Source organism: Balearica regulorum, chromosome 3, assembly GCF_011004875.1.
Source record: "Balearica regulorum gibbericeps isolate bBalReg1 chromosome 3, bBalReg1.pri, whole genome shotgun sequence".
NCBI classification, from domain to species: Eukaryota; Metazoa; Chordata; class Aves; order Gruiformes; family Gruidae; genus Balearica; species Balearica regulorum.
In genome coordinates, this window is record NC_046186.1 from 22,169,651 (window position 1) to 22,197,498 (window position 27,848).

The following is a 27,848-nucleotide window of genomic DNA, read 5'->3' on the forward strand; positions in this document are numbered from 1 at the left end:
GGAGGAAGTGGAAGGACCACCAAAAAAGAGAACATAAAAATAATTTAAGGGTTGTAGAAAGTGTCAAAAGAAACATTCCAGTATAAACTGGAACAAGAGTCAGTTGTTCTTACCTTGAATAACATGAAAATCTGTTAAAATGGGCAACTAAACACAATAACTTATCTCTGTTATCTTCCATTAACCTGTTATTAATCCACTGATGTCTGAGTAGTTAATTGGGGCTGGCTTCATTAAGACCTTTTCTAGAGACATAAAGTTTATGGATATTTCATCAACTGAGAGAACTAGGAGCAAGGTTAATGTGGTTCTACTGAGTTAAACATCACCTGACTTTGATCTTCTGTATGTATTCCTCTGGGTAAGATAAGAAAGAACCATGCCATTTCCCTTTCATGGCAAAAAAAAATGTACCTGTTTTCCACATTATCTGGAGCAACTAGTCAGAACATCCATTTACTCTGGACACATACATGATCAATATTGGAATAACTTTTCTTTTCCAAAGTATGCTACAGAAAACTGCCAGATCCATTTACTATTCTCCTGGGATACACTGCTGACAGGTAACTGCTCTGCTGTCAGGGCCATCTCACCTTGAATATAGATTAAGATGAATAAGATGAACATACTTATTTTTGCCATGAACATAAACCCCACAACATTTTCTGATGTTTTTTCATGCCTCACTATTCAGTAGGTAACTCCTTGCCCACACAAGTACTTGCTTGTTGAACATGGAACATAGTTAGTTTTACCTTGTCTGTAGGGAAAAAAAAAAAAAAAAAAAAAAAAAAAAAGGCAGCAATATTTAGCATCTTGCTACTAAGAAATACCCTAAATGGATCATGCTCCGTTCATTTCTGCTCCTTCACCCAGTTTCTCAGACTGAGAACTTCCTACTACATGAAGATGTTTTCAAACATGGCAATATTTCATTAGAGGAGCACTCCTTTGTTAAAAAGACAGTTCTGCGAAAATATTTTATTTTCTATCAACCTCTGACTAATCACAAATGCAGCTCCCTGGTAGGTTACACCAAACAGATTGCTTCAGTCAGGCAACTGGGGACTTAACAGACTTAACAGCCAATCTCACAATCAAGTTTCTTGGCACAGTCAGGAGTTGCAGGACATCGTGGAGCCAAGAACATAGTAGTCTTGGGAAATCTATTTAGATTCAAGCTTTAAAGACCCTGGAAGGCCCTTCAAGACTTGATTTGTCAGGCATCCTGTTCCACATGTTCCCTATGCTAGTCCTAATTCTGGGGAACTCCCAAGAGAGCTCCCACTTCCAAATTAGCTGGGTGCACCATTTAATTTTGGAAAAAATCATAGGCTATTCTATGTTTTCCTGAAATTCTTTTAATATTTATTTTCCACCATCAATATTTGTGAAGGTGTTTTTATTTGTTTTCTGAGATTGTCTCAAATCACAAGAAAGATGTTTTGAAATGTTGGACTTTCACAGAGAATGGACGTTCCAGATTTCATTAGCTCCTAATCGCTATTACTACGGTCAAAACCCTTTTCCTTTGAGTATTGTCCTCTTGCTCCTCTAAAAAGTGAGGAATGATAAAAGAAAAGGAGACGAATAGTGCCATCTAAAACAAGCGGGGGGGTTTTCACTCTGAATCCCGTATTTTCAAATAGAACAACTGCAGAGGTCACAGCTGCATTGGGCAACACTGACCAAGGAACATTCTCACTCTATGACAGCCTCTAATGGAAACATCTGATTGCAATTTCTGACTTAACTGAAACTACCAAAGTGATTACCTCCAGTAAACTAGCACTGCGAAATAAGCAAGAAGATGGGTGTAAATAGCCATATTGGGTATTGATTGATGATAAGCTCAACAGGAGCTGGCGGTGTGCGCTGGCAGCCCAGAAAGCCAACCGTGTCCTGGGCTGCATCAAAAGAAGTGTGACCAGCAGGTCGAGGGAGGTGATTCTGCCCCTCTACTCCACTATGGTGAGACCCCACCTGGAGTACTGCATCCAGCTCTGGGGGCCCCAGTACAAGAGAGACATGGAGCTGTTGGAGAGAGTCCAGAGGAGGGCCACAGAGATGATGAGAGGGCTGGAGCATGTCTCCTATGAAGACCGGCTGAGAGAGCAAGGGTTGTTTGACCTGGAGAAGAGAAGGCTCCAGGGAGACCTTATAGCAGCCTTCCAGTACCTGAAGGGGGCCTACAGGAAAGCTGGAGAGGGACTGTTTACAAGGGCATGTAGTGACAGGGCAAGGGGTAATGGGTTCAAGCTGAAGGAGGGTCGATTTAGATGTTAGAAAGAAATTCTTTACTGTTAGTGGTGAGGCACTGGAACAGGTTGCCCAGAGAAGTTGTGGAAGCCCCCTCCCTGGAAGTGTTCAAGGCCAGGTTGGATGAGGCTTTGGGCAATCTGGTCTAGTGGAGGGTGTCCCTGCCCATGGCAGAGGGGTTGGAACTAGATGATCTTTGAGGTCCCTTCCAACCCAAACCATTCTATGATCCTATGATTCTAATGTGCAGTACCTGATGGCAGTGATAGAAGTCCATCTGCATTCCTTTAATTACAAATTCTTTGGTATATCAAAACAACATTTTACAAAATTTGCATACAAGAGAAATAACCTCTCAGTTGAATATTTTAATTAGAAATTAACATTTTAAGACAAAAGGCTTTCCCTTGTGCTATCTGTCACTAAACCATAATAAAAATGCATAAAGACTTCCCCAGATGACTATGCCTACTGGAAAAGGTGAAAACAATTGCACTGCTTCTGTTATCCAGGCTGAGTTCACTGTAAAATCTAAATGAATAATATAAATAGTGAATCATCAACTAGATTTTTATCTTTTATGATAACAAATAGGTACTAATTCAGCAACAGAAGGTCTTCTCATAGCTATACCTGTTGGGTTTTTTTTTTTTCATTTAGCTGTGTTTCCTAAATAGAAACAAGTTAGAGTGGAAATTGTAGAAAAGACTTTTACAATGTGATTTTTTTCAGTATGACACTTCAACACCAACAATAAAACCCATAAAACCTGAAGATTGGTCCCACTTTGTAATTAATGTCAAATCCAAGTCAGTTTTCAGTTTCAGAACCATTTGGCTTTAATGTTCTGTGAGACAAACTTGGAGAAACCTGACATTTTAACTTAGAATAAGACAAAAAAGTGAAGAAAAAAATTAAAATAAACCACCTCTCAAATGAATAGAATGTTTTCACCAGTCTCAAAACAGTCTTATTCTATTATGTGTGAAAATTTCTCCATTAAAAAACATACTAGTAATTCTGGGGAGAAAATCAGGTTGGGAAAGAGGCTGAAGAGAGCAATTGCAGTAGCAAAATATTCAGTAAGTATGTTATAGCTTGTTAAAAATAATGTAATGTGAGGCAAAGTAATTTTCTGTTTGAGGAGAAAGATCATCTTTAAAGGTCATATAAAATTATTTTTTAACCTTTTCTTTTCCTTTGGGCTAAAGCTAAAGATATTGACAACTTTGGTCCATTGCCATACAAGATCTAAAAGTTCTTGCATTTATACAGACAAGGCACATGAGAGGAAAAAAAAATCTTTTTATTCTGTTCTGTAACTCAATTGATTTCACTGTGATTCTGCCCAATTTACATTGATTCTTTGCTGCCTCCAGTGGAAGCTGTGTACAGCTGCCTCACCATAAAGACAACTATTTTTTAAGGTGATTTCAAGTTTTGAAGCTGCTTTTTGAAGCTGCTGCAGTTAGCAGATTCCAATGCTTATTTTAGTCCAATTTAGGCCATGATGCAAAAAAGCTCCTGCCAGTTGTACCAACTGGTAAGAGTCCCCAAAGGGATGGCTGGTTTGCAGCTACCTCTATCCCTTGCAACATGGGTGGGACCCATAGGCTGCGCCTATACCAGAAGATAAAACTGAATGCTGCCAGGGAGGGTTCCTGGCACTGGAACCCAGCCATTGATTCTGTTAAATTGTTAGAGCAGTCCCTGGCATGTGGTTAGTCTGTGACAACTCTCCTGATGGATTCCCGGGTGCTCTTGGGAAGCTAGGCAGTCCAGGAAGCGTTCCTAATGAGTAGTTTGCATAAGGTTGTCCTCTCACAGGCAGTAAGGATGGACAGAATGGATGAGGCCTATCCTGTGCCAGCTGGCTTAAGTGCCACAGACCTGATCAATGCTCTCGAGCACATTATATTTACTCCTGCAGATGTAGCCCGTGTATGCCAGGTCCTGGACTTCCTGCAGTTTGGCTGACTCAGAATGTTTTCTCTCCTCTGAAGGACAGCAGACTTCCATACAAGAAGAGACAACGTTCGCAACCCTGGGCTAGTGGATAATTTCTTTATATCACTTCAAGTGCAGAATCAAGAAAGGCTGAATTGAAATCTTAAATCTATAGACTGCTCTTTATAGTCTGCTGCTGCTGCTGAACAAACTTTCTGTCTTTACCCTGGAAGGCAGCTTATTTCATTATAAGGTTGGCCATAAGAAGTCTGCCTGGGTAGAGTTGGGACAGCAATGCTGGTTTCTGGAAGGAGAGAACAACTGGTCAACAGTGAACACAGATACAGTAGGCTCACTGCTGCTCAGTAGCTACAGAACTGCTTATGGCCTGAAAGATAGTTTCTCAGAATGGGATTAAACTCCAACCCTCCCTTAGCTGCTTTTGTAGGCACACGATCTTCCAAAGACTATGCTTGCCTACAAGCAGTCTCTAAACCATAATCTTGCTGATAGGCCTGCTCTACATCTGATCTGTAAAAAGTCATCCAGCTGTCCCCCAGATAGTCACGGGGCCTGCCCTCCAAATGAGTACCGTGCCTGCCTACTGATGACCCACAGAAGGAAAAAAGTACCTCTGCTTTTTAAAGTTCTTGATGCTCTTGCTTAGCATTCAGATGCTGATAGTGAGTCATATGGGATATCCTTATGTTGCCTGAGATGGCATTTGTTTTTCAGCATAAATTTTTTAAGAAGTGGTGCAAACACGCTGTGAAATAACATTCTCAAATTTAGGCTATACTATCAAAACATGTTATTGTTTATCAGGAACGGCTCTAAAAACCACATGCGATCCACTTGTCTCCTTGAGCTAAGAACCATGGTTGGGAACGACAAAGGAAGCTACTCTGCCTCTAAAACTACTGAGTTCCTATGTACACTGAAGCCATCCTCTTTCCTTTGGCACGGAGAGATCAGAGCAGGCCGGAAAATGTAATGCACTCTATCAGCTAATGAGACATCAGCTAGGGCTTTTACTCATAGTCTTAATTTGATGTGGAAAGGCAGTTTCTGCAGCTATATAACTCTAAGTGAACAGACAGGAGTGAACAGTGAACACAGATACAATAGGCTCGCTGCTGCACGGTAGCTATAGAACTGCTTATGGCCTGAAAGATAGTTTCTTAGAATGGATTAAACCCCCACCCTCCCTTAGCTGCTTAAGTTAAGGGTCTGGTCCATGTTAGTGTCCTCCAGCAGGCAATGGTCTACAGTCAAGAGAGGTTTGAGTTGCTTCTCTGGACCATTTATCTTTACTGTGCAAAATAAAGCATGTCTGAAAACCTAAATATGGAATAATTCAGAGCGGTGGTCTTTGGAGAATTCAGGGGATACACTGAAGACCATGAAAGGCAATTAAAAACGAGTGAGACTATTCTCATAAGACTTACATTTCCTCCGGTTTAGTAGGATTTCCACAGTAGCTTTGCATTGGCGCAGCACTGTTGCGTTGGTGCAGCACCACAAAGCTGATTGGAGATAATTTTGAAACTGGCTCAGTAACTGACATATTGGCCAGCTCAGAGCTGTCTTTAGCCTTGAATTTACATGCAGAGAAAAGTTATAGCCAGAAATCTGGTTTGGGGTTTTTGTTGTGTTTGGGGTTTAGGGGTTTTTTTTAAACTTTAAACCAAACATCAAGCTGGTCCTGCCTGTAATACTGATAAAACATTTGGGAACTGTATCAAAGTTCTTCAGTTTTGGTTGCAGTGATGACTGATGGGATTTTAATCCTGTTGGCATTTGCATCAGGTAGGAAGTGGGGAAAGCCCTTAAAATGCTCAATTGGCTTTAATGCCCCTAACATCTGTTGAAGTTTTTGTTCTAGTTATATATGTTCTCTGGCTGATTTCAGTGCTACAGGAATTCTTAATGCCTCATCTTTACTCTCCCCAGCAGCTGTCATTGGGCATTGCCTCTGAGAGTTGGAAGCTCACAGAGATGACTGAGCCAGGTGCATAAATATTATTTTATACTTATGTACAATACATTATATTGAAAACATATTCTGCATTTTCATAACTTGGAGCAGAGATTTTGGAAAGTATCGTGTGTTGGATGCAATGTATAGATTTTTCTACACAGATTTAAAAAGCAACTATCACACATGTAGATTCGATGTGTGTGGTCAATGTTTTGGAAGTCCAGTTGCCATGTCAGCAACTGATACCCACTCAATTCACCCAACAGAATTACCAGTCCCATCTCATTCCATCATCGACGTGTAACCTGAATATTTCTTTTGCAAGGAGTGAAAAGTCTGTTTTTAAAACCAACAGTGCAACTTGACTTTTTAAGATTTTTGTACATTGATGTGATGTTTAAGAGAAAAAAATGTATTTCAAAATACTGTTTTGAGATTCTGAGGTCAATAAAGAGCAACACAAGAAGCATTTTTATAGTGTAGTCATATGAATGTCCATTGGAATTTTCTCCTAAGCGTACACTCAGTTCATGTATTGGTTATGAGCCTGATTTAGACAATCAGTTCTGCTCTGCAATCACTTCAGAAAATCTTGCACTTGCTTTTATTAAATATAGATAGGAACCCTTATGTCTGTTATAATCAGCTGCAACAAGAGCATGCTTGAAACTGTAGGGCTCTTAGCATGAAAATTTCACCAGTCTTAGAAGACAGAACTGAAGAGAACACATTTTCTTGTTTTCACATACACCATGTAAGTAAAAGAAGTCAAGATAGCTTTCCTTTACTGTCTTAGCATGGCATAATAGAATGGGATTGGTGAAAACAGCGACTAATGTGTGTTATTTGACAAAGCTAGAAATTCTGCCTGGCATTTGTTCCAAATCCCAAATGCAGTGCCCATTTCATAACCACCAAGGAAATGTAGAATGTAGAACCATGGACTGGTTAAAACTATCCACCAAATACTGCATTTGATCTCCTCATTCGTGGTCCTTATTCTGAGGATCACGATGTTTATTTTAAAGATAGGGCATTTTTAATAACATCATAGTTTGATCTGTCTGTAGATTTTGATTGCAGAAGAGTTCACTAACTTGACATCCTGTAAAAATAAGACAAAAAAATTGCACTAGGTGTTTTTAAATGAAATCTACCCCTCCAGGACAAGTTAAATACTCATTGCATAGCATTACCTCCATGATCTGCTCTCCCAGGTTCGTGTTGCTTTGTGAGACCAGGTTTCCTATCTCCCCCTCCGCCTGCTTTCAAGGAAAGCAAGCAGGTTTTTGTCCTGGCTGGGATGGTGTGTTCATCTTTCATCTCTGCCTGAAGGGATTAAAACTTACATCTTGTAAATCCCACAAGAATGCTTTCTTCGCCATCCTGGATGCTTAATGTTGACAAGGGTCAGGCGCTTCCCAGTATCCAGGAAAGAAGTCCAAGAACCTGTGAGCAGTCATGGCAAACAGTGCACCTACACACTTTAGAAGCCGCAGGAGTCAGACTGAGGGCGGGTGGAAGTTTCAGGCATCACAGTTTTGGCAATATGTATGCAGAGTAGGAGCTTGGTAACATTTAGATGGCTAGCATCTAGGTGGTTATCTTAGATGGAGCCCTAAGAAAATGTACTTAAGAAAATGTAATCTGTTGGAACGTTGTTATCATCCTAAATCTAGCAGTGTGAATTTCAATTAACTCCACTGAAGTCATGGGAGCTATTACACATTTTTGTATAATTCAGTGTAAACAAATCAGAACAGACCCTTGCCTCAGTTTCTGCATGCATAAAAAGGCAACAGGCTGTTTATTTATCCACCTCATATCTCTGGTAATATCTCCATTGTATTTTGAGTCTACGTCTATATTAGTAAATTTAAAGGGAATATTCCTAAGCATTGGAATGAAATTGTCAATGATGTTAATTTAACCTTGATGTGTCTCTGGTCCAGGCCAGCTACACCATTCCCAGACTCATGGTGGAGTTACCTCATAAAAGGGATAAATGACGAGTTTTTGATAATGTCGGCTGTTTCTTCAAAAGGAAGAAAGCTACATAAACCATACTATTCAACAACTTGCAGATCGTTCCATGCCAGCTGGTCTCTGTGCCAGATGTGATAGATGTGTCTGAGTACATTTAACTTACTAGGAAAGACGCAGCCTGACGCTCCTGAGTTGAACTGGTGTGTACTTGAAACACAGGCCTTACAAAACAGTGACCAAAAATGACACAGAAATTGTAGTTGTAAGCTAGGGGAAAATCCATCCAGGTGTTTAGTTGACTTTCCAAACACCTCTTTCACTTCTTCAGCTGTATCTACCTTTTCCCGAAGAGACTACTTTAATCATAGAATCATAGAATGGTTAGGGTTGGAAGGGACCTTAAAGATCATCCAGTTCCAACCCCCTGACATGGGCAGGGACACCCTCCACTTGACCAGTTTGATCAAAGACTCATCCAACCTGGCCTTGAACACTTCCAGGGAGGCAGGCATCTACAACCTCTCTGGGCAAGGTTTGAAGGACTACTTGAAAGGTAATCACAGAAACAGAACACCAAGCTGTATACTACCTGGCTCATTTTCCATCTTCCCTATCTCCATTAGGTGACCCTAATGTGTCAATATTTGGTATGACTAACTTGTATAGATGTTATGTCATGCAAAAAGCTGTTCTTTCTCACTGTTGAATTGCTTGTTCGATTTATTTTTTTCCCAGAGTCTTAAGGTGACTGGAAACAAACCATGAAGCCAAAGAGGAGGAAGGATTCTGGATTCCTGACTCTTGCTCAGTCTTGCCTCTGGGTGTCTTTCTTCATCACATTGTGTACTTTTCCTCCTTTTTTTTTTTTTTTTTTAGTAACTTCATTGTGACAGTGTGGGCTAAGGTTTTTGTAGCAACAGACATACATGCCATTTATAAGTTGTTTTTAAAGGAAAGATAAATCGGCTAATTAGGTAAAAATAGTAAAGCAGTTGTTAGGGACTACAGTCGCATAAATAAGAGACATACAGGGAGCGCTTCGAACGGACACCACCATTTCTTCTGTCATCTGCCTGGCAGCTGGCAGAAACCTGCCCGCACCGCTCCTCCCGCCCGCTCCCTGCCTGGCGGGACGCGCCGGCTGCTCCGAGGGGCACCGGGGACGACCGTTAACGCTCCGAGGGGCACCGGGGACGACCGTTAACGCCCGCCCGGGCGACCCTCGCGCGAGCGTGGCGGGCCCCGCGTGGCGGCCGCGCCCCTCAGCGCCGCCTGGCGGCGGGCTGCGACAGCGCCGGGCTCAGCCTCGGCAGCGGCCGCCGGGGGTCGCCGTTGCCGCTGCCTGAGGAGGGTCCGGCGGCGCGCGCTACCTGTCCGCGGAGGCCACCGGGGCAGCGCGGGGCGGACGGTGCTGCCCGCCGTTACCGGCCGCGCTCCGCGGGTCCGTCGTCGCTGCCTCCTGGGCAGGCGGGCCCCGAGCGCTTCCCGCTCCCACCCCGTCGTCTTTCGGGGTTTGGGACGTACGCCCGCCACGCGATCCAACTCCGTGTTTGCCCGCCTCGGCTGCCAAGGGAGAGGTTCATCCACACAATCAAAGTAAACAGAAAAGTTCAGCCGGATCGTGTTTCACCCCCTCCGCTCCGCACGTTCCGAGGGGCTCCGCGGGGAGAGCAGCGGGGCGTTTGAGCGGAGTTCGTGTATTCTGGGGAGGCGGCTCTCGCAGGAGGGGTCCCGCTGTTACAGGGAAGCACAACGCTTCCAGGAGGCTGTCGCCCCCCCCGCGCCCTCCACCGCCGGCTCTCCCGCGCCATTGGCTCCCCTTCGCTCCGGCTGTCACCTCTGCTGAGGGAGCCGGTGGCCGAGGGAGCCGGCGGGGCTCTCCCGCCGGTGGCACTGCCTTCGTCCTCCTCCTCCTCACCCCACCCGGCCCCGCTGGGAGCGCTTCCAGGCAGCGCCGCGCCGAGAGCCCAGGAAGCCGCCTCGCCACCCGGGACTGCTCTTGCCAAGAATCGGCGAGAAAGGCGACACGCCCGCCTCTTCCACCCAGACCCCGCTCCAGCCACCTCTCCGCGGGCTTCCCGGTCGGCGGGAGCAGAAAATAGCCTTCCTCTTCCCCGGCAGCTCACCCCCGCCCCAACACCTCCCCTTCCCCGCCGCAGCCAGGCCCGGAGTTCCCGGTAAACAGGCGGCTTCCCCGCCCGCCCCCGCCGTGCGGCCCCCCGCGGGGGACGGCGGGGAGCGCGGCGGCTGCGGCCGCGGGGCTGAGGACCCGCCTGACGAGGAGCCGCGCCAAGGCCATGAATATTTCAGAGGCTCCTTAGCGCGTTTCTAATTAAAGGCTCGGGCGAGGCGCGCTTCCCCCCCCCACCCCGTCCCCATCTTCCCGCCGCCGCCCCCTCCCACTCCACACACACATACACACACACACACACACACACACACAGGGGACCGTCTCCTTACGTCGGAGAGAGGCGAAGGAGTGACTGAGCCCTGCCCGGGAGAGCCGAGCGAGGGGGAGGGAGGGGGGAACCGGGGCGGGAGGGAAGGGAGGGCGGGAAGGGGGGGGCTTGTGCAAGCAGCGACGCTCCCGAGGTTGCCAAGTGGACTTTTATTGTTTTCCACCCACTTCCAAGTCGATACTATCTGTCGTCTCATGTCCATCCTATAGCCTATATAAGCGGCTGCGCTGGGGCTGGCGGCGATGGAGTAGTTTGTGGATACGGCGGGAGCGCAGGGACGGGAGGGGGGCGGGCGGGCCAGCCGCGGAAAACTTGGGACTCTCCGTCGCTCGCGGGCTGCTGCCGTCCGGGGAGAGCCGGGGAGCGGCTCCCGAGGGGAAGACACCTCGGCTTCTGGGACGGAGAGACAGGTAACGCGGCCGGGAAAGGCCAGCAACCCTCCTTCCTCCCGTCTCCCTCCCCACGCCCCCACCCCTCCCGCCCCGGTGAGCCGGAGCGCTGCGTGCGGCGAGGCCGGCGGCACTGCGGGGCTACGCCGGTGACAGCCCGCGGCCGGGAGGCGGGCGCCGGCGGACGGACGCCCGCCAAAGTTGGCACGGGAGAGCGGCCACACGGAGCGCGGGGCAGCTGTGTGTGTGGGGCGGCCGTGTGAGCGGGCCGGTCGCCCCCGACACCCAGCGGAGGGGGCAGTTAGCTGTCCGAAGGCGAGCGGCTCCGGGGATGAAGCAGCGTCCGCCGCTGCGGCTGGCTGCCGCTCCCCGCTGCTCCCTGCGGATGTGTCCGTGGCCGCCCGCGCCCCTTTCCCGAGCTGGGAGGGAAAAAGGACGGAGCAACCGAAGGCTGGCGTTCCCGTCCCCTGCCCCCGGACGGCTGCCCCCCCCCCTCCCCCCCGAGCCGCGCCCCGCCCGCCCCGCCGCGCCTGTCCGCAGCCCCCGCTCGGAGCCCCGGAGCGACGGTGGTGGTGGGGCGCTCGGTGCGCAGCCGCCGCGGATCTCCGGCAATAAACTTCGGGGAAAGTTGTCGCCCGCGCTGGGGGACATGCTCCGCCACGGCGCGGAGCGAGGGGGGTCCGGCCGAGGCACTTCTCGCTTCCCCCAACTCCGCCGCTGCGCAGCCCCCGCCCTCCCGCGGGGCCCCCGTGGGCGCTGCCCGCGGCGCTGGAGCGGGTCTCCCCGCCGGCCGGTGAGGCGGCGCGCTGCCAGCCGCGGGGTGCAGCGGTGCTTCCCCCGGCAGCGCAACCCCCGCGCTGCCCGTCCCCCGCAGTACGGCGCGGGGCTGCCGGAGCGGGCTGGGCTCCCGCGTTGTGTAACCTGCGAAGCGGTGTCCGGGCTTTCCTCCTGTAATGTTTACGATTTCACCCCCACGAGTGTCCCCACCTCCGACCCACCCCCGGTTTCTTTTCCAGTGAAACAGGAGGCCTCCCACAGCAGCGGATCCTTCCTTTTCATCTGCTCGTGCACCCTTCAGGTCAGACTGCAATGAGTGGACTGAGGTCTCCTGGGCTGCTGGGGCTGGTGCTCTTAATGCTCTCAGCAGGATATTGCAAAGAGAAAACTGACTCCGCAGATTTGAAGGACAGGCAAAGTCTCTTAAATCTGATCATGGAGATCATTCAGGAACTGAAAAGGTACCACCTGGAGAAGGACAGTGGGGTGCAGTACTTCTCCAAGCACGACTATAACTTAGATCGAAGGGAAGTGGCTGACTACGGAGGATACCAGGACGAGCAGAGAGTTGGTAAGTCATAGTCCATGACTTAGGAGATTTTAATTTTTTTTTCCTGTAGGGTGCCTTGGTGAATCAGACATCACATCAGGTTACTAATTTTATACCAAGAATTCACTGCTCAAAATACCTACAGATTCCCTTTGGTATCAGAAACTGACACAGACAGCAAATTTGGAATAGAAAAACTCCACTCCTATCTCAGAGTCTCTTACTCTCTGGATAATGTACTCAACTGAAAGTCCGAGTTCCTGTGTGTTGGCTTTGAACAAAACCTATTAATAAGGGAAAATACTGAAATGGGCTGAGATCAAAGAAATAAGGGACAAAAATGCTCTTTTTCCTGGAAGTTTACAACTTTTTAAAATGCGCTTGTTTTAAGTGTTTCTTGGAAATGACCCCAGCAAAAATTTCCCTGCAGGACGATAGTATGTCCTTACAGATCTCACATGTAGAAGTCTTTCCTGCAGCTCAGCTTCATTAAACTTTTCCCCCTGCTTGTTAGTCCCTCTTGTACTCCAGAGGTAGCACCCTTGAAATACTAGGGAACTGGAACAGAGTATTCTTCGGTCACTGTACAAGCTGTGACTACTTTGGGACACCCCTGCAGCCGTCCTTCCACTCATGTGAATGGTTCTTCTCTAACGCCTCCAGTGAAAGCCCAGGTTTGTTTGTAAGATGTTCAGGGTTGTATAGAGCAGTCTGGAAGCAGTCGTACGAAGCCACATAGTGATGGATAGTTACTGCTCAGTTTTGTGATGCACTCCTGTGCATCCAGTTGAAAGTTGATTTGGCTTCTCCTGCTGCCATGTCTAATTTATTGCTCACTGTCACTACCAAACCCCTACAGCATTACTGCTGCTCATCTTACCCCTCCTACTGAAAGTGACTTTCTGAATATTTTCCGGCAGATGTCTACTCACCTTTTTCCAAACTGGCTTTCATTTTGCTAGTATGCTATTTATTTTGCCTTTATTGATCTCATAAAGCTTCATTGTACCTTTTCTTCACTCTCATTCATATTCAAATATCCTCATGATTTGCATTTGTTGGTCGTTGTCATGAAAATGTTACTTCTCCATCTGGATGATTAATGAATATACAAAGGAAGACAATTTTGTTCCACTTAAGATCAGCATAGTGAGAACATTTTGTTTTGTAAATGTGGAAAAGTTAAGGTGGCCAGGCTAAGCAGCGAACCCCGGTCTGCACAAGTCTAAATCTCAACGTGGAACATGGGCATAGTTTTTGGCCACCCTACATCAGCATATTGGTGCAAAACATCTGGTTTGTGCTGAACAGTTATTTATGTTCTCTGCCTCTTCAGAGCAGATTAGTTGATAGTGGTGTCATTGACTCCTAAGCAGGATTTTTCATTCTTCTATTGTAACGGAGTTATTCCCAGCAGCTCTGAAGAGGAACTACCGCTTAAGAGTCTTTCATTTCAGTTTTGGCATCGCTTTCCTAGTGAGCCTGTCCCATGGGAAATTTCTGAGTGAAGCATGTGTGTTTTTAATGCTCTTCATGACATAATTAGGTCAAATATGATAAGGTCAATTTTACTTACACTGACTAAAGTCAGAAGTAAATGAAAAATGACTTTCGAGAAGTGTGTAACCTCACAAGTGAATCAGATCTGGATGGAAATGCTTTCTGCTTTATATCTGATAAGAGGTGCCAGGAGACTGAAAAAGGCTGTTCAGGCATTTATGGTCAAATAAATAAAGCACCATGTACTGTATCATACACATTCAGCACTAAGGTATCACCATAGAGTTCGTAACGGAAAGCAATCAAAGACAGCTGTAAATCAGGAAGACACAAGCAAGGGTTAGGGCTAAAATGGATTTCAGTAAACCAGTTTCATTTTGCCATCTGCTGAACACAAAACACAAGGCGGTAAACCACAAACGTGGGGAGCCAGAAGAGAGCAATTTGCTTGGGGATCATTTCCTGTGAATTTTATTTACTGCTAGAGGGGAAAAAAAAGAGATTCCTGTAAGTAGATCAGTCCAGTTCCATGATTACAGCAGGACAATGATTGTACAAGCATACCTGTGACAAAAGAGTGGATACATTTGCATAGGAGAATTAGAAGACACTAAACCAAACTTGCATGTGTCTTTGGGTCTTTACCACTACTGGAATATGCCATTTCTGAGCAACCATGCACTAAAATTTCTGGAAGAATTTAAATCTAGGTAAATTTGATAATGTAATTCATAGAGAGCTAAAATCTGACTCTTAGTTAACTGTCATCATTGTTAATGACTGCGCATGTAACAGATATTATTTGTTGCATCATCACAGTGTTTTTCACAGTGCATTTTACAGTGGCTTCTTATGTAAAACAGAGGCTTGCAATTTGGCCTACTGTATGCAAATGACTTTTGGCCTCTGTGCATCTGTCAAGACATAGTGGTGATGTTTGCTGGACAGTTTATTCCCTGTCCTCATACTATGCTTGGCAAGCATAGTTCCAGTGCAGAAGAGTGACTTTTCTTTTTTCTGTCCAACAGAGATAGTTCCCAGAGATCTGAGGATGAAAGACAAGTTTTTAAAGCATTTAACAGGTATGTTTTAATTTTGCATTGCTATCCATCATTTCACATACATACCATAAGCTACACTCTTCTTGTGAGCTGTGCTGATTCATAACTTATTTTTTTATTTATATTTCAGGTCCACTCTACTTTAGCCCAAAATGTAGTAAACACTTTCATCGGCTTTATCACAATACAAGGGACTGCACCATCCCAGCATGTAAGTACCAAAACCAGAGACTTTGATAAAACAACAGAAAATTCTAAAATGGAATAGCTGTATGAGGTTGTTAGAATACATTCTTTCCAACGAAGAGTTTGGAGTGCTCTAAAATGTACTAAGTACACTTCAAAGTGTTGCTAGAACAGCATCAGCATTCCAGTGAGGAAAATGGAAACACAACTTTTTCACTGCAAATACACTGCATAGAATGGCCATAAACACTGCATCCTTAGGTACTGACATATATGCCTCTTTGGTTCCAAACCAAAGGTGTTTGCTTTCCATAGGAATGCATGACTCTTCTCACAAGCCTCTCATATTTAATTTCTAGTACTGCAAATTCAAGATAGGATCAGAAATCCAGGTGCAGCTATTTCCTTTTCATTGATTATTTATGTAGAACATATATTATAGACACTTTATATTTTGACTGTTCAGCTACCAATCTACCAGTGATGTTGACAGTGAATTTTGGCAACCCTTGTCTTCAGTGAATTACAAAAGTAAAACTTCCTAAGGCTTAGTTAAGAAAAAAAAAAAAAAGCCTACGGACACAAATAAGCAAATTCAGCTTATGACATCTCATTGGTGTTGGCTGCACAGAGAATTAAAAGAATCACAAACCACTGGCATTTATCAGTCATTAGATGTGACTCCAGATTCATACTGAGGTGGACCTGTTGAGTAAGCAGATGCTATTTTAGTACAGCCTTTTCAGAATGGAAGCACACTTTATTTTACTTGTCTGAGGTCAACCAGTTGGGTCAGTAGCAAAGCTGGGAATAGAAACAAGAGTTACAGATTCCAAGTTTCAAGTATTCATAAATATTTCAGCTCAATATATTTTAAAGGCATATTTGGTAAGAATTGCAGAGTTTTTCCCTATTTGTAAGGCTTCTGATTAGGAATATCTGGGAAAGATAAGGATTTATAGGTAATGGCTAACCAGATCACATTCCATTTACATGGATGGAGATGGAAGTTGCTTATAACTCATCTGTTTTGAACAAACAAGTGGTCATATTACCTTTTCATAAAGATGACATCACAAACGTCATTTGACTCAGCGCTAATGATTACTCCAAGCTATGAAGCAAAAAACTAGTTGGTCTTAAAGTCTGAATTAGCCTTTTCTTCCTGACAGGTGGCATACCCACCAACATAGTTTCTGGATAATGGAGGATTATTTGTATGAATGACAGTAGTACCACATCTATGCTGTGAGTTAGGGATTGTTAACATTTCATCTCTAGGAAATGTTAGATGTAGTTACTCATTAATGAAATAATGCCTAATGAAAATCAACATCAGTCATCAGACTGGACTGACTAGCATCTCCTTAAAGTAACTTTCTTGTAGGAAAATGAGGTAAACAACCTGCTTTAATTCTTCATGCACAGTGTGATGTTATTTTTTGGTAATAGCTTGATTTCAGGTAATACTGTTCATCCTACGCAGAAATTCAAAGGCCAAACAACAAAGAAATTAAAAGCATCTATGATCCTGCAACACAGTGGTAGCCATTTTGTTGGCATACCTCCTAGTACTTTGTACAGCATAGTAGCATTGGTACCTAAAAAGTAATTTACTCTGCTGTCTGCCCATAACCAACTTTCACAAAATGTGCTTTCAGTCTGCCATGTTAAAGAAAAATAAAACAAAACTCTTGATTAATTTTTTTAGTTTTGTATTGGTTCTGCCCCTTATTATGAATTCATCAAAAATTAGAAGGTACGTAAAATACGAATTACTAACAGTAGGACTACTGTAGAAAAAACAATTTTACTAGTTTTAAGATGAAACTTGATACAGTTATGAATGAATTTCTATGATGTAGTCACCTTCTCGGGCTGGACTTAACCTTGCTAAGACTAGGAGAAGTTATTTGTCTAGTTTAACAGTTTTCCTAGGAAGAAAATTTATTGGAGAGTTGCATTACTTAAGTTGATAGACTTGCTAACTGAGGACTGGATTTCCAAGATGGATGAGCACTACTTATTTTTCCCCTAGTATGGAAATATTACAGTCACATGTTTAGATCCCACATGGAGAGCCTCCAAGCACATTCATGCCATTAGATTATAGATAGTACGTATGCAGAAATCAGCTGCATAGAGTTGTATATGCCATTAGGCAAGACTCGCAGTTACAGAATCTTTACACGCTCCATTTCTAAGTCTAAGGAGCTGATTTCTTTACTGTTGCAAACTAAGGTGTTCACTGAACTTTATTACAACAATAATTTGCACACTGTTAACAATTTCGATTTTTAAAAGTAGAACTGGTTGCTTTAGTAATCTATTAATGCTCCTTTTTTCATGACAGACTATAAAAGATGTGCCAGGCTTCTTACTCGGTTGGCGGTAAGCCCGATGTGCATGGAAGGATAAAGGTAAGCTTTTTCATAGCGGTAATGACACTCTGCTGCATAGCAAAGAAGTGGATTTTGTGTTTCATACATGAAAATTCATGGGAGTGTAATGACAATTGTCCTTTGGCTAAGGTATTCCCCTTTCAGAGTACTTGAAGTAACTGGCTTAATCTGGCAAATATTGGCAATAAATAAAGTGTACCCCCTACTGGAAGTCATTATATAAAAGTCCATGTGCATCAGCTGTGAATTATTCATAGCAGCATTCAGTTAGCAGGTAGTGAATTTGTTGTTATAGAACAAAACACAACAGCTGTAGCTTATTTTTCAAGAGTTGACTCGGTACACAATTGCCTGTATTGGCAGCAGCAGCCCTTCTGTGTGCGCAGCTGTAGATCTATGGTGTATGTTTTAGTATGAGTTAATATATACATAGCTATACACATGAAAGCTTTGTAAATGCAGATAAGTTGCAGGTGCTTTTATAGTAATCCAATTAAAATGTATTATTAGTAGCATTGATAAACTAACTTTAAGCTACTCAGATTTCTTGGGATCGTGATTGTGCTCACCTCTCATGTCTATGGGTTTATTCCCTCCCTTTTTGTCTAGATGCACCTCTAATTCCCACAAATACTTTGAGTATTTCACCATGCACCAAAATAAAACCCAAAAAACTAACCAATCAAACAAAAAAGTACTTCCAAACTATCTGTGTTTCTAGAGAACTGACACTAAGAATACAAAAGGACTAATTTACATTCTGTCCTCAACCTTTACCTGAGACAGTAAGGTGACCTTTGACAAAGGGATAAATAACCCGTATGAATTTGCCAGCAACAAACACTGTCAAAAGAAGATATTTTAAATCTCTGGCAAAATACACATCTTGTGGATTGAGTCAGTGAGAAAAAGCAATAAATGTTAAGCATCTTAATTTAATTTTTTTAAGCATTGACACTGCTTTGCATGGCATTTGCACCAGCAAGCTAGGGAAATGTAATCAAGATAAATGTAAAAATGGCTGGAAAAAATACAAGTAAGTTATTTGTGCTTTACTGTCAACCTGGAAAAAGATACTGAGCAGAATCACACAGCTTCATTTTGGGTATGGCATTGTTCAATATTTTCATTAATAACTTGGGTGATAGAAGACAGTATATTTGTGGATGACAGTAGTGTAGGAGAAGCAACCATGATAGAGTACAATCTTGAAATTGAAAATTATCTTGGAAAATTAGCTGAATAGTCTAAAACCAGGATAAAATTTAAAGGAAAGAGCAGAATTATGAAGTCATGCAGGAGTAATCAATTACAGAAATATATGGGAAGCATGAATAACTAGACAGATAGTTCTGCAGAAAACAGAGGGGTAGTAGTGGATCACAAACTAAGCATGTCAACCACGTCACACTTGAAAAAAGACAAACAACATACTGGAATTTATAAATAGAAGCATTGTTTATAAACCACCTGAAATAATCACTGTTGCTGAATACGGTAATTAATTAAGGACACCAGAAAGACATGTGGGTGCTTCTTTTAAGAGACCAAATAAGAGCAACATGGATGACCAAAGACCTGGAAAACTCAATTTACAAGAACAGCTAAAAGGAATTGGGATTATTTAATCTAAAGAAAACCAACTGCAGGAAAATATGATGGAGCTATTCAATTTCATAAAAAGTGGCTACAAGCCATTCTCTCTATCCAGTGTGGATAAATAAGACATAATTTCTTTAAAGAGAGAATTCCAGCTAGACATTAGAAAAGACTTTTCTAATGGCAAGGGCAGAGGTAATATATTAAATCATTAGATGTAATTCAGCATCCCGATTTTATGCTAAATTCTTCAACATTTCTTTAAGTATTTTCTGCCTAATTTTATAAAATAAACCTAAACTAGCCCAGCTTCAACACAGAGTATTTCTAATACCCAATAACTGTTACATTACTTGTTGTCTTAATTTGAAACATGCAGCCGTGGAGAGGAATCTTACCCATACACCGTGTGGTCAGGGATGGAATCATGGAAACAATTGCTTGTAGTATTAGGACAAATACAAGTTAGCAAATAGGTAAATCCTTTGATGTAACTAGGAGAAATGCCAGGGATTTAATCTGTCAGTTGTAAAATCCAGAAAGCAAGAAACAAATTAGCTATTATATAATGATATTCACCTGCAAAAGATAGGTGAATAATGTTATTACCAATACTAACAAGCAGACACATCAGAGTAGGGAATTCTTTTCTCCCTTTCCTTAGAAAGTTTTAATCTGTATCATTACATCCTGTCATGTAAACACAAACTCATGAAGGAATTAAAGTAGTTCACATCTCAGTTTGGGAGTCTATTTTTAAAAAGTCCATCTCATTTTGCCAAACAACTCCTTTGCTCAACACGTTTCAACGTGAGTAACAAGCCTCCACTTCTGCTGTTCTCCACAGAGACACAAATCATTAATAGTATCAGCACTCTTAAGCAACCTTTGTTGGTAGAAAGGAAGGCTAGCCTCTACCACATATGCCTTGAGATTCACAATTATCTCCATAAAATTAAGCATCCTTCCTCATCAAAGCTGTTCTACGGCATCAGTTCAATTTGTGTGGGTAAGACGTCCCCTCTCACAGAAAAGTATAACGCAGGCTTTATTTGTTTTCATCATTTCATGGACTGAGCTGTAGAAAAATGGGTTCTTTCTGTATTTTTCCACTTAAGAAACCATCCTTTTTCTCCACAAAGTGTAGTTATCATTAGTCCAAGGTGCTTTCAAGAAGCTGCAAAGTTTTGAGCATAGCACCACTTACACGTAGCAAGACAAGAATTCAAAGCCATTTCTTTCTTAAGGTGGCTCTCTAGTGTACAGAGTTTATGTAGGCAACAGGTAAACACTTTTGGTTTCTGCCATAAGGCCACTAGTTAGTATCAGCCCTAAAGTTCAGACTAACTTCTGAATATTAGGTAATAAAGATTTCTTACATGATACTACTCCACAAAGGTCTAAATTCACCAGCAGAATTTGACCGTTTATATGAATTATAATGAAAAGTATGTTTAAAAAATCTTTTTAAACTCCTATATTATAAACCAGTAAAACAACACATTCTTAATTATTGACACATACTATTTTTTCCCCAACAAATTAGATTTCCTGTTTTACTCAGTAGCTGATTGTTGTTTCATTGGAGGCTTATGAGTGGGCTGGACTACAGATGAATTACTTCTTTTTGATACTTCAGCCAACTCGTACTTTTGGTGTATTTTTCAGATCCATCGACATCAGTCCATGTTTAGAGATCAGTTTGGGGGGAAGAAAAAAAAGGGGTAGATTTGTTTTTATTTGTACTGAAAATGCATTCTGGACTATCATAGCTTTAAAGCACACAAGACGTTGAAACTCGGTGCTAAGATCAAACAAGAAAGTAAGATACGAAAACAGGAATTAGGCATCTATTACTGTCACAGGACATACTAAGGGAGGTGGGTGGGTGTGATGCAACGTGTCTTACGGAGCTTTCGCTTTTTCTCATTTATTCTACACATATGTAACTGCGCTCCACCTTCTGTCTCTTTTTTTAGAGCGTTATGTTCACATTTTGCCTGCCCCACAGATATAAGCAATGCAGGGGCCTAGTAACAGCTCTTTTACTTGTTGAGATTGCATGAGTGAAGCCAGAACAGCATGTTTGTATTGGCACATCACTCAGTAGTCTTTTTTTTTTTCCAATCAGCAACACAGGCTGTGTTCCTTGGTTGCCACCAGCACCGTCTCTGACTAGTTTTATTCTGTAACATCTTCTGCTCCTCATGTTCAACGCAGCCATGCTTGAGTCCCATCCTTGATGCTCTTTTTTGTTCTGTCCTTCAGCCTTGTTTTTCTCCCAGTTTCCTCATAGTTCCCATACTCCATGCTTGCTTTGCTCCACCCCATAGAGATACATCCAACAACAATTATGTTGTCCATAGCTGCAGCAGGTAAGAATCATACCTGCCATGGGCAGGGACACGCTCCACTAGACCAGGTTGCCCAAAGCCCCATCCAACCTGGCCTTGAACACTTCCAGGGAGGGGGTGTAAGAAATATATAAGAAATATATAATAATAAGAAATGTCAGGAACAAGATTCCTGAAGTCCTCACCTAAAGTTCCCAATTCAGATCTTGTGGATTTCCTGTGGCAGATGGTGATGAATCTGAAAATTTGGCCTCTTTTGACAGCATTTGTTACAATCACTTTGGCTACAGTCATACAGATTTTACTCCTTTTGTTTGAAAACTGCAGGTGCTACTGTTGGTGCCCTCCCTTTTCCATTACCTGTTCTTTAAGTCTTTGCTAGAGACCAATACTGACCTCATAACGTATGCTCAGAACCTCCTTGTAGCATAATGAGTAGTTTAAGGACTGGGATATCACATATGATTACATACTTCCATTTTGAAGATCTCTTCTAATTACTGTACTGACAAGTAATTATGTATTTTAACTTTTGTTTTTAAAGTTTCTACAGTTATTTCAAATGAACAAGATAAAAGTAGTGACACAAACAATTTTAAACGAATAAAGACAAGACTAGTGCAAGTAGTAGGAGTCTCAGTCTTTCAGGAGCTTTATATATATAAAGTGTATGAAAAAATCTACCAGTTGTTTGTTTCCTAGAGAAGCAGATATAATTAACAATATTTAAAGGAAAAGAGCAATAGAAACAATATTTTCTGCTTAAAGGTCATGATGAGGCAAGAATAAATATATATAAATCTGAAGGACAAAGATTCTTTATAAAATTCCTAATAAGCTCAAGCATACTGATAACTGGAATTTCCTTTGAAACTCAGAAAAATCTGTGTAAACTCCTCAAGATGTTTTGACCATACTAGTATTTTTTTTAAAAAAAAGCTGAAAACACAACATAAACTTGGGAACTTTACATACATGAGGAGAAACTGAAATACCACAGTAAATATCCAATTCATGTACACTATATTATATATCCATTTCTTCTAACTATTCTTAAACAAAAATATTTGGGCTTTTAAGTTTTGTTTCAAGTGTTTTCTAACAATGGAAACAACAGCTCTTAACTGCTTTCTTTCTCGCACAGTTCCTTATTCAGACTAACATTGAGTGCATTCAGGAAATGTCACACACTTTGATTTCATAAAAGGAGCAAAGGTAGAATTTAGATGTGGGTTTTGCATATTATTCAGTGAAGGCAGACCCCTTTTTTTCTACAAAGTATAGCTTGATCCATCATAGACAACTTCCTGTGATATGTTCAATCGTCTCTGCTTGGTGATGGGAAGTAGTTCCCAAGGTAACTAAATTAAGATTTTTACCAGAACTATTGCTTTGAATTAAATAACCAGCCAGTGGACATGGTTACTAGTGTGGCATAGTCCAACTTTATTAAGAGGCAACTCTGAGCTTTCCTTCCCGGGGGATCTCTGCGGCCAGCACAAGATGTAACATTAAGAGCTTTATCATCTTCAGTACATGGATCTCTGTGATCGGAAGCTTACATTAGAGCAGACTTACACTTGGGGAAAGAATTTTTCATGTTAGCACATGGAAGTTCTGCTACTGAATCCTACTGGAACAGTATTTTTAAATTTATATTGATATTTAAAACACTAAATTCTTCTCATATATATTTGCTTTCTCTTACAGAGGCTATCTCTATCATGCACAGATAATGGCTAGAACCAAATTTGGAAAGCTGTAACGTGCCTTTACAATAGCTTTCATTTGTGCTTTTTAAACTTGGAACAATTGTATAGTTTGGTTGATTTCAGCTAATATTGCTGGTTGGGTTTGTGTTTTGTTGTTGTTTTCTTTGCATTAGCAAAGAATGGAGTGAAAGAGGAGAAACGATCTGTATGGCTACCTATGTTCTCAGCAGAGACTGTAGTTAAATAATGTTCAGGATCTCCACCAAGACTACCTGTCATCCTTTAGCTAAATTCCAGTCTAATTTTCTTAGACCGATGCACGTAACATAGACTATGTGAAATAAAAAAGTACAACAGATTGATCAATGCTAAAAATCTGGGTCCTTTTCAAGGGTTTCTGAAAATGCCAGGGATTTAGAAAACCGCAGTTTAGCTGAGCACTGGGAATCTAAGACCCACAGCTTTTGATCGGCTATCCATATAAAAGCAGGTTTAGATGGGATGACAAATGAGCATCCTACCCCCTGCCAGTTTTTCACCCGCAGTGAGCTGCATATTCCAATTCGTATTAGTAATGAAAAAACTATTTATTAAATTCTCAGTGTTTAACTTGCCAGTTGTACCACACACTAATCAGACCAAAAGCATGTTAACTTGTTTTTAAACATCACAGCTTAAACAGGGTACACTAGGGGCATACATAAAGAAAATAAGCTAGATGGAAATGCAAGACAAGGAAAATTTACATCATTTTACCCTCTAAGGAAGGATCTAAAAAAAAAAAAAAAAAAGTAAAAAAAGGTATTTGTCCTATCTGCAAAGCCAGGAAGAAACTGAATTACAGTGAGCTTTTCTGTAACATTATCACATTTCCTAATAGCTTTAAAAAAACTGAAAAGCTAAATATGTTTAAATACCACTAACAAGTATTTCTGTATGCACCAGTAGCTTTATTTCCAATGGATTATGTCAAGTGCAACTGACTCTGCATTCAAATGATTCCATTACAAATTATACTTAAGCAGAAGAATATTTAAACTCAAAATATCAGAGAAGTCACACTGATCATGGGAAAGACAGATACATATGTTCGGATAAACAGTGTGAGTTTTAACTGTGACAAATGACATCAGCAGAACTCTAGTATCAGAGAACCCACTGGGTTTTATCTCCCACGTGGACTTTGGGTGTTCACGAGACATGCAAGCTTCAGCAAAATCTGTTCACATATAAGAGCAGCGTCTTTCACCCGTACCGTTCCTGTTGACAAATAAGACGCTGGGCATTTTTTACTTCAAAACATGGACAGTAACAGGTTGTCTTAGGAACACATGGAGCTGGGTAGACAGGCTCGCAGCATTCAATGGTCACCTGTCTGGAAACTCTGGCTGCAGAAAACAAACTCAGAAGTTACTGGAGAGAGGATGGATTTCTAGAGATGTGGATATGTGGAAACCTGTGATTTTCTACCAGTGATTTTGATACGAGTGTCATAGAAATGGTTTTGCCTTCAATCTGAAAAACTGTTCTGGGAAGAGTTACTAGAAGGGGCAGCAAACTGAACCTCTGCAGCTCCTAATGAGTTCATGTGGCCTCAGTGTTTGCAGGTCCCAGGGGCTGTATTTGTAAGACTGAATCTCAGAAAGTTCCTTCTACTTGTTTCTTGCTTGTATGAGTCCAAGTCTCTTCACTAATGGGCCCAATGAAACATCAGAGCCTTTCTAGATCCTTCAAACTTTACCTTGACAGATTTATATTGCTGGACATCATATCAACAGCTTCCTGACACCAAGACATTAAGACAGAAATTTGCAATCTGTTAATACTATCCTTGAGGTTTATTCACTTTTTGACTTCACAGCTGCACTCCTGGGAACAGGCTAACTATCTATAAGCACATTTTGAATAGGTGGAACTGTATTTTCCAAATCTGGCTACCTAAAATGAACCATCACAAAAAGGGACAATTTCTAAAATTTCAGCCTTGATTAACAAACAAATAGTAATTTAAGAGTCAGGCTGATACGAACTAAACTGATCTAAATCAGAAATGCACAACTGGATTTTTGCAAAGTTATTACTGAATTGTCCAGTTTTATTTATTATTTTCAATATGATAAATACATTCTTAAACACATGTATGTGAATATAAAAATGATGAAACACAATTTTCTTCTTTCTTTTAATCCACCAGATGTTAGTACCATGAAAAGAAACACCAAGAACCAAGAGAAGTGCCTTGGAATCCAACAGGGAAATAGAACTTATTACCTTTATAACATATTCCATTGTGAACAAGAGATTTATTTTTGCAGATTGACAGACTACTTCCCATAATTCTTTTAACATGCATTTTGTATGTCGTCAACAGTTTGCAGATTGACATTCTTTACAGTAGCATAACTGCCACTAGTACTTAATGCTCCATACTTCAAAACACACTTTACAACTGATGTGTAATGCTGCCAAAAATTACATAAACACAAATATTTCACCAAGGAAATTGATGTTCTATTGCTTAATTCTACAATTTTAAGGAATGTTTGTTTGTATATCTAGAACTACTAAAGATCTGCTCCACAGTAGTTGTGGTCACTTGATATCCTTCATGCTTATGCAATTTTTTAAAAGTTTGGTTAAAACAGACTTGCATTGGGGTCACATTGTACCCTAGGAGTACAAATTGCATGACAAACAGGAACGTAATTCCAAGTAGATGTATTTTTTGGAACAGTGGAGCATGGATTTTGTACACAAACACAAGCTGCCATTAATTTACTTTATATAATAAATGTATAAAACATTCCAGCGAACGTGCAATATGTAAATACTGTAAATAACAAGCATAAGTAATAAAGTGTTTGGTATGAAGTTGTCCTCTGTTTGCTTTCTGTTCACTGAATCCAGAATTTGATAAGCAAGCTATCTTCTGGTAGCTACTATCACTTAACCACACTCAAAACTCTTTCCAGTAAGAGTTTGGTAGGCTAAGGAAGAAAAGTGCATCCACCTCCAAGTCCAGGGATTTGGACACTCCCTATGGATTTGGGAGGACAGACAGATCTGTGTGTTCCAGTCCCACAAAATGGCCAGAGCACAAGGCTGCTCCAAGTCTCTACAGGGTTATAAATTCAATTTCTTTGTTTGTTTTTTTTTTTAATGACAAATGGTGGTTTGGGGTTTTATTTCCAAAAAAATCTGCAGTCTATTCATGATACTGCAAGGCAATACAACCAGTAAACATTCAATAAATCATTTTAGTATCATAAAACTTCTGAGTCAGTGAACGCTTACTCAAGAAGCCTTGATACACATTTCCCTTTCTTCCTTAAATATTAAATCCAATTGTCATAATAAAATGGCTCAAACAGGAAGAAAATTTTTATGTGTGGTCTGTAGATGAACCTCAGGTACTTTTATCTTAATACTGGCATTTAGCTACCACTTCATCCTCAATTCTAACCACAAAATATAAAAACAGAACTGAACACACCCTCCCCACCCAGAGAAATAGCTAGGAGCTGGGATTCTTGAAATTCATACTTAAGAGCCTTCAGTACCTAGCTCTTCAGAAGAAAAAAGAAAAAAATTGGCAGAAGTACAAAATCCCATCCTAGAAAGTGGCTATATTTAGTAAGGGAGAAGTACGTATTTTGTATGTGCTTTCAAGTGATCACTAACTGCTAAACTTTCATTTCTCAATGGAAGTAGTACATGCATACCAAAAAACTGGTAGTTAAAGGAATTACTGCTACAGGGCTCACTTAGCTCCTCACCTGCCCTAAACATGAGAGTGGAACTCTGTGCTTCTCTGTGGTTCCATCGACTGAAATCAGACCACAACATAGTACTTAATATGGGAGTTTAAATTAGTATATATCTTTTGGTAGTAGGGCACCTGGAAACTGGTTAAATAAAAACTTTCTAGAAAATTTCCTTGTAAAAAGAAAACAGTAATTTAATGACTTAATAAATGAATATAAAATCCTGGCTGGAGGCCAGGTGCCCACCAAAGCCACTCTGTCACTGCCCTCCTCAGCTGCACAGGGGAGAGAAAATACAACGAAAGGCTCGTGGGTCGAGACAAGAGGGAGAGATCACTCACCAGTTACAGTCACGGGCAAAAGAGACTCAACTTGGAACACCTACTCTCCCTCCTTATGCACTGACCTGGCTGGCTGCAGAGTTGTTCCTCTCACACATTCTCACTCCTCTCTCTGGCTGCAATTTCTCTTGTTTTTTTCCCCCCCTTCTTAACTACATTATCCCTGAGGTGCCACCACCATTGCTGATGGGCTCAGCCTTGGCCAGCGGCAGGTCCATCTTGGAGCAGGCTGGCATTGGCTCTATCAGACACAGGGGAAGCTTCTAGCAGCTTCTCACAGAAGCCACCCCTGTAGCCCCCCCGCTACCAAAACCTTGCCACGCAAACCCAATACAGTAAGTTAATCCCATGGAAGTTTTCACTAGATTTAGCAGAAGTTAGCATGCTTTGAAGGAAGATAAAATTATACTATAGCAGATTTTTTTTTTTTTTATTTAGTCTTCGGTATAACCTTTCTACCCAAACTAAAACAAGCCGTGGTGGGGGAGAGGGGGAAGGAGGAGTCAGTTCTGTATTTTTTCATTCAACATTACATTTTTCATGAGTGGTATTTTAAACCTGTAAGAGCTTAGTCATCT

General features: G+C 41.9%; 1 protein-coding gene across 1 annotated transcript; it reads left to right on the forward strand.

The window, feature by feature from the left end:
• The first annotated feature begins 10,740 nt into the window (after positions 1-10,740).
• On the forward strand, positions 10,741-26,020 carry ALKAL2 (ALK and LTK ligand 2). The gene is made up of 6 exons (XM_075747267.1): positions 10,741-11,045; positions 12,041-12,372; positions 14,880-14,933; positions 15,043-15,123; positions 17,452-17,518; positions 25,360-26,020. The coding sequence occupies exons 2-5, from the start codon at positions 12,114-12,116 to the stop codon at positions 17,514-17,516; spliced, it is 459 nt and encodes a 152-aa protein (XP_075603382.1). The 5' UTR covers positions 10,741-11,045; positions 12,041-12,113; the 3' UTR covers positions 17,517-17,518; positions 25,360-26,020.
• The last annotated feature ends 1,828 nt before the right edge of the window (positions 26,021-27,848 follow it).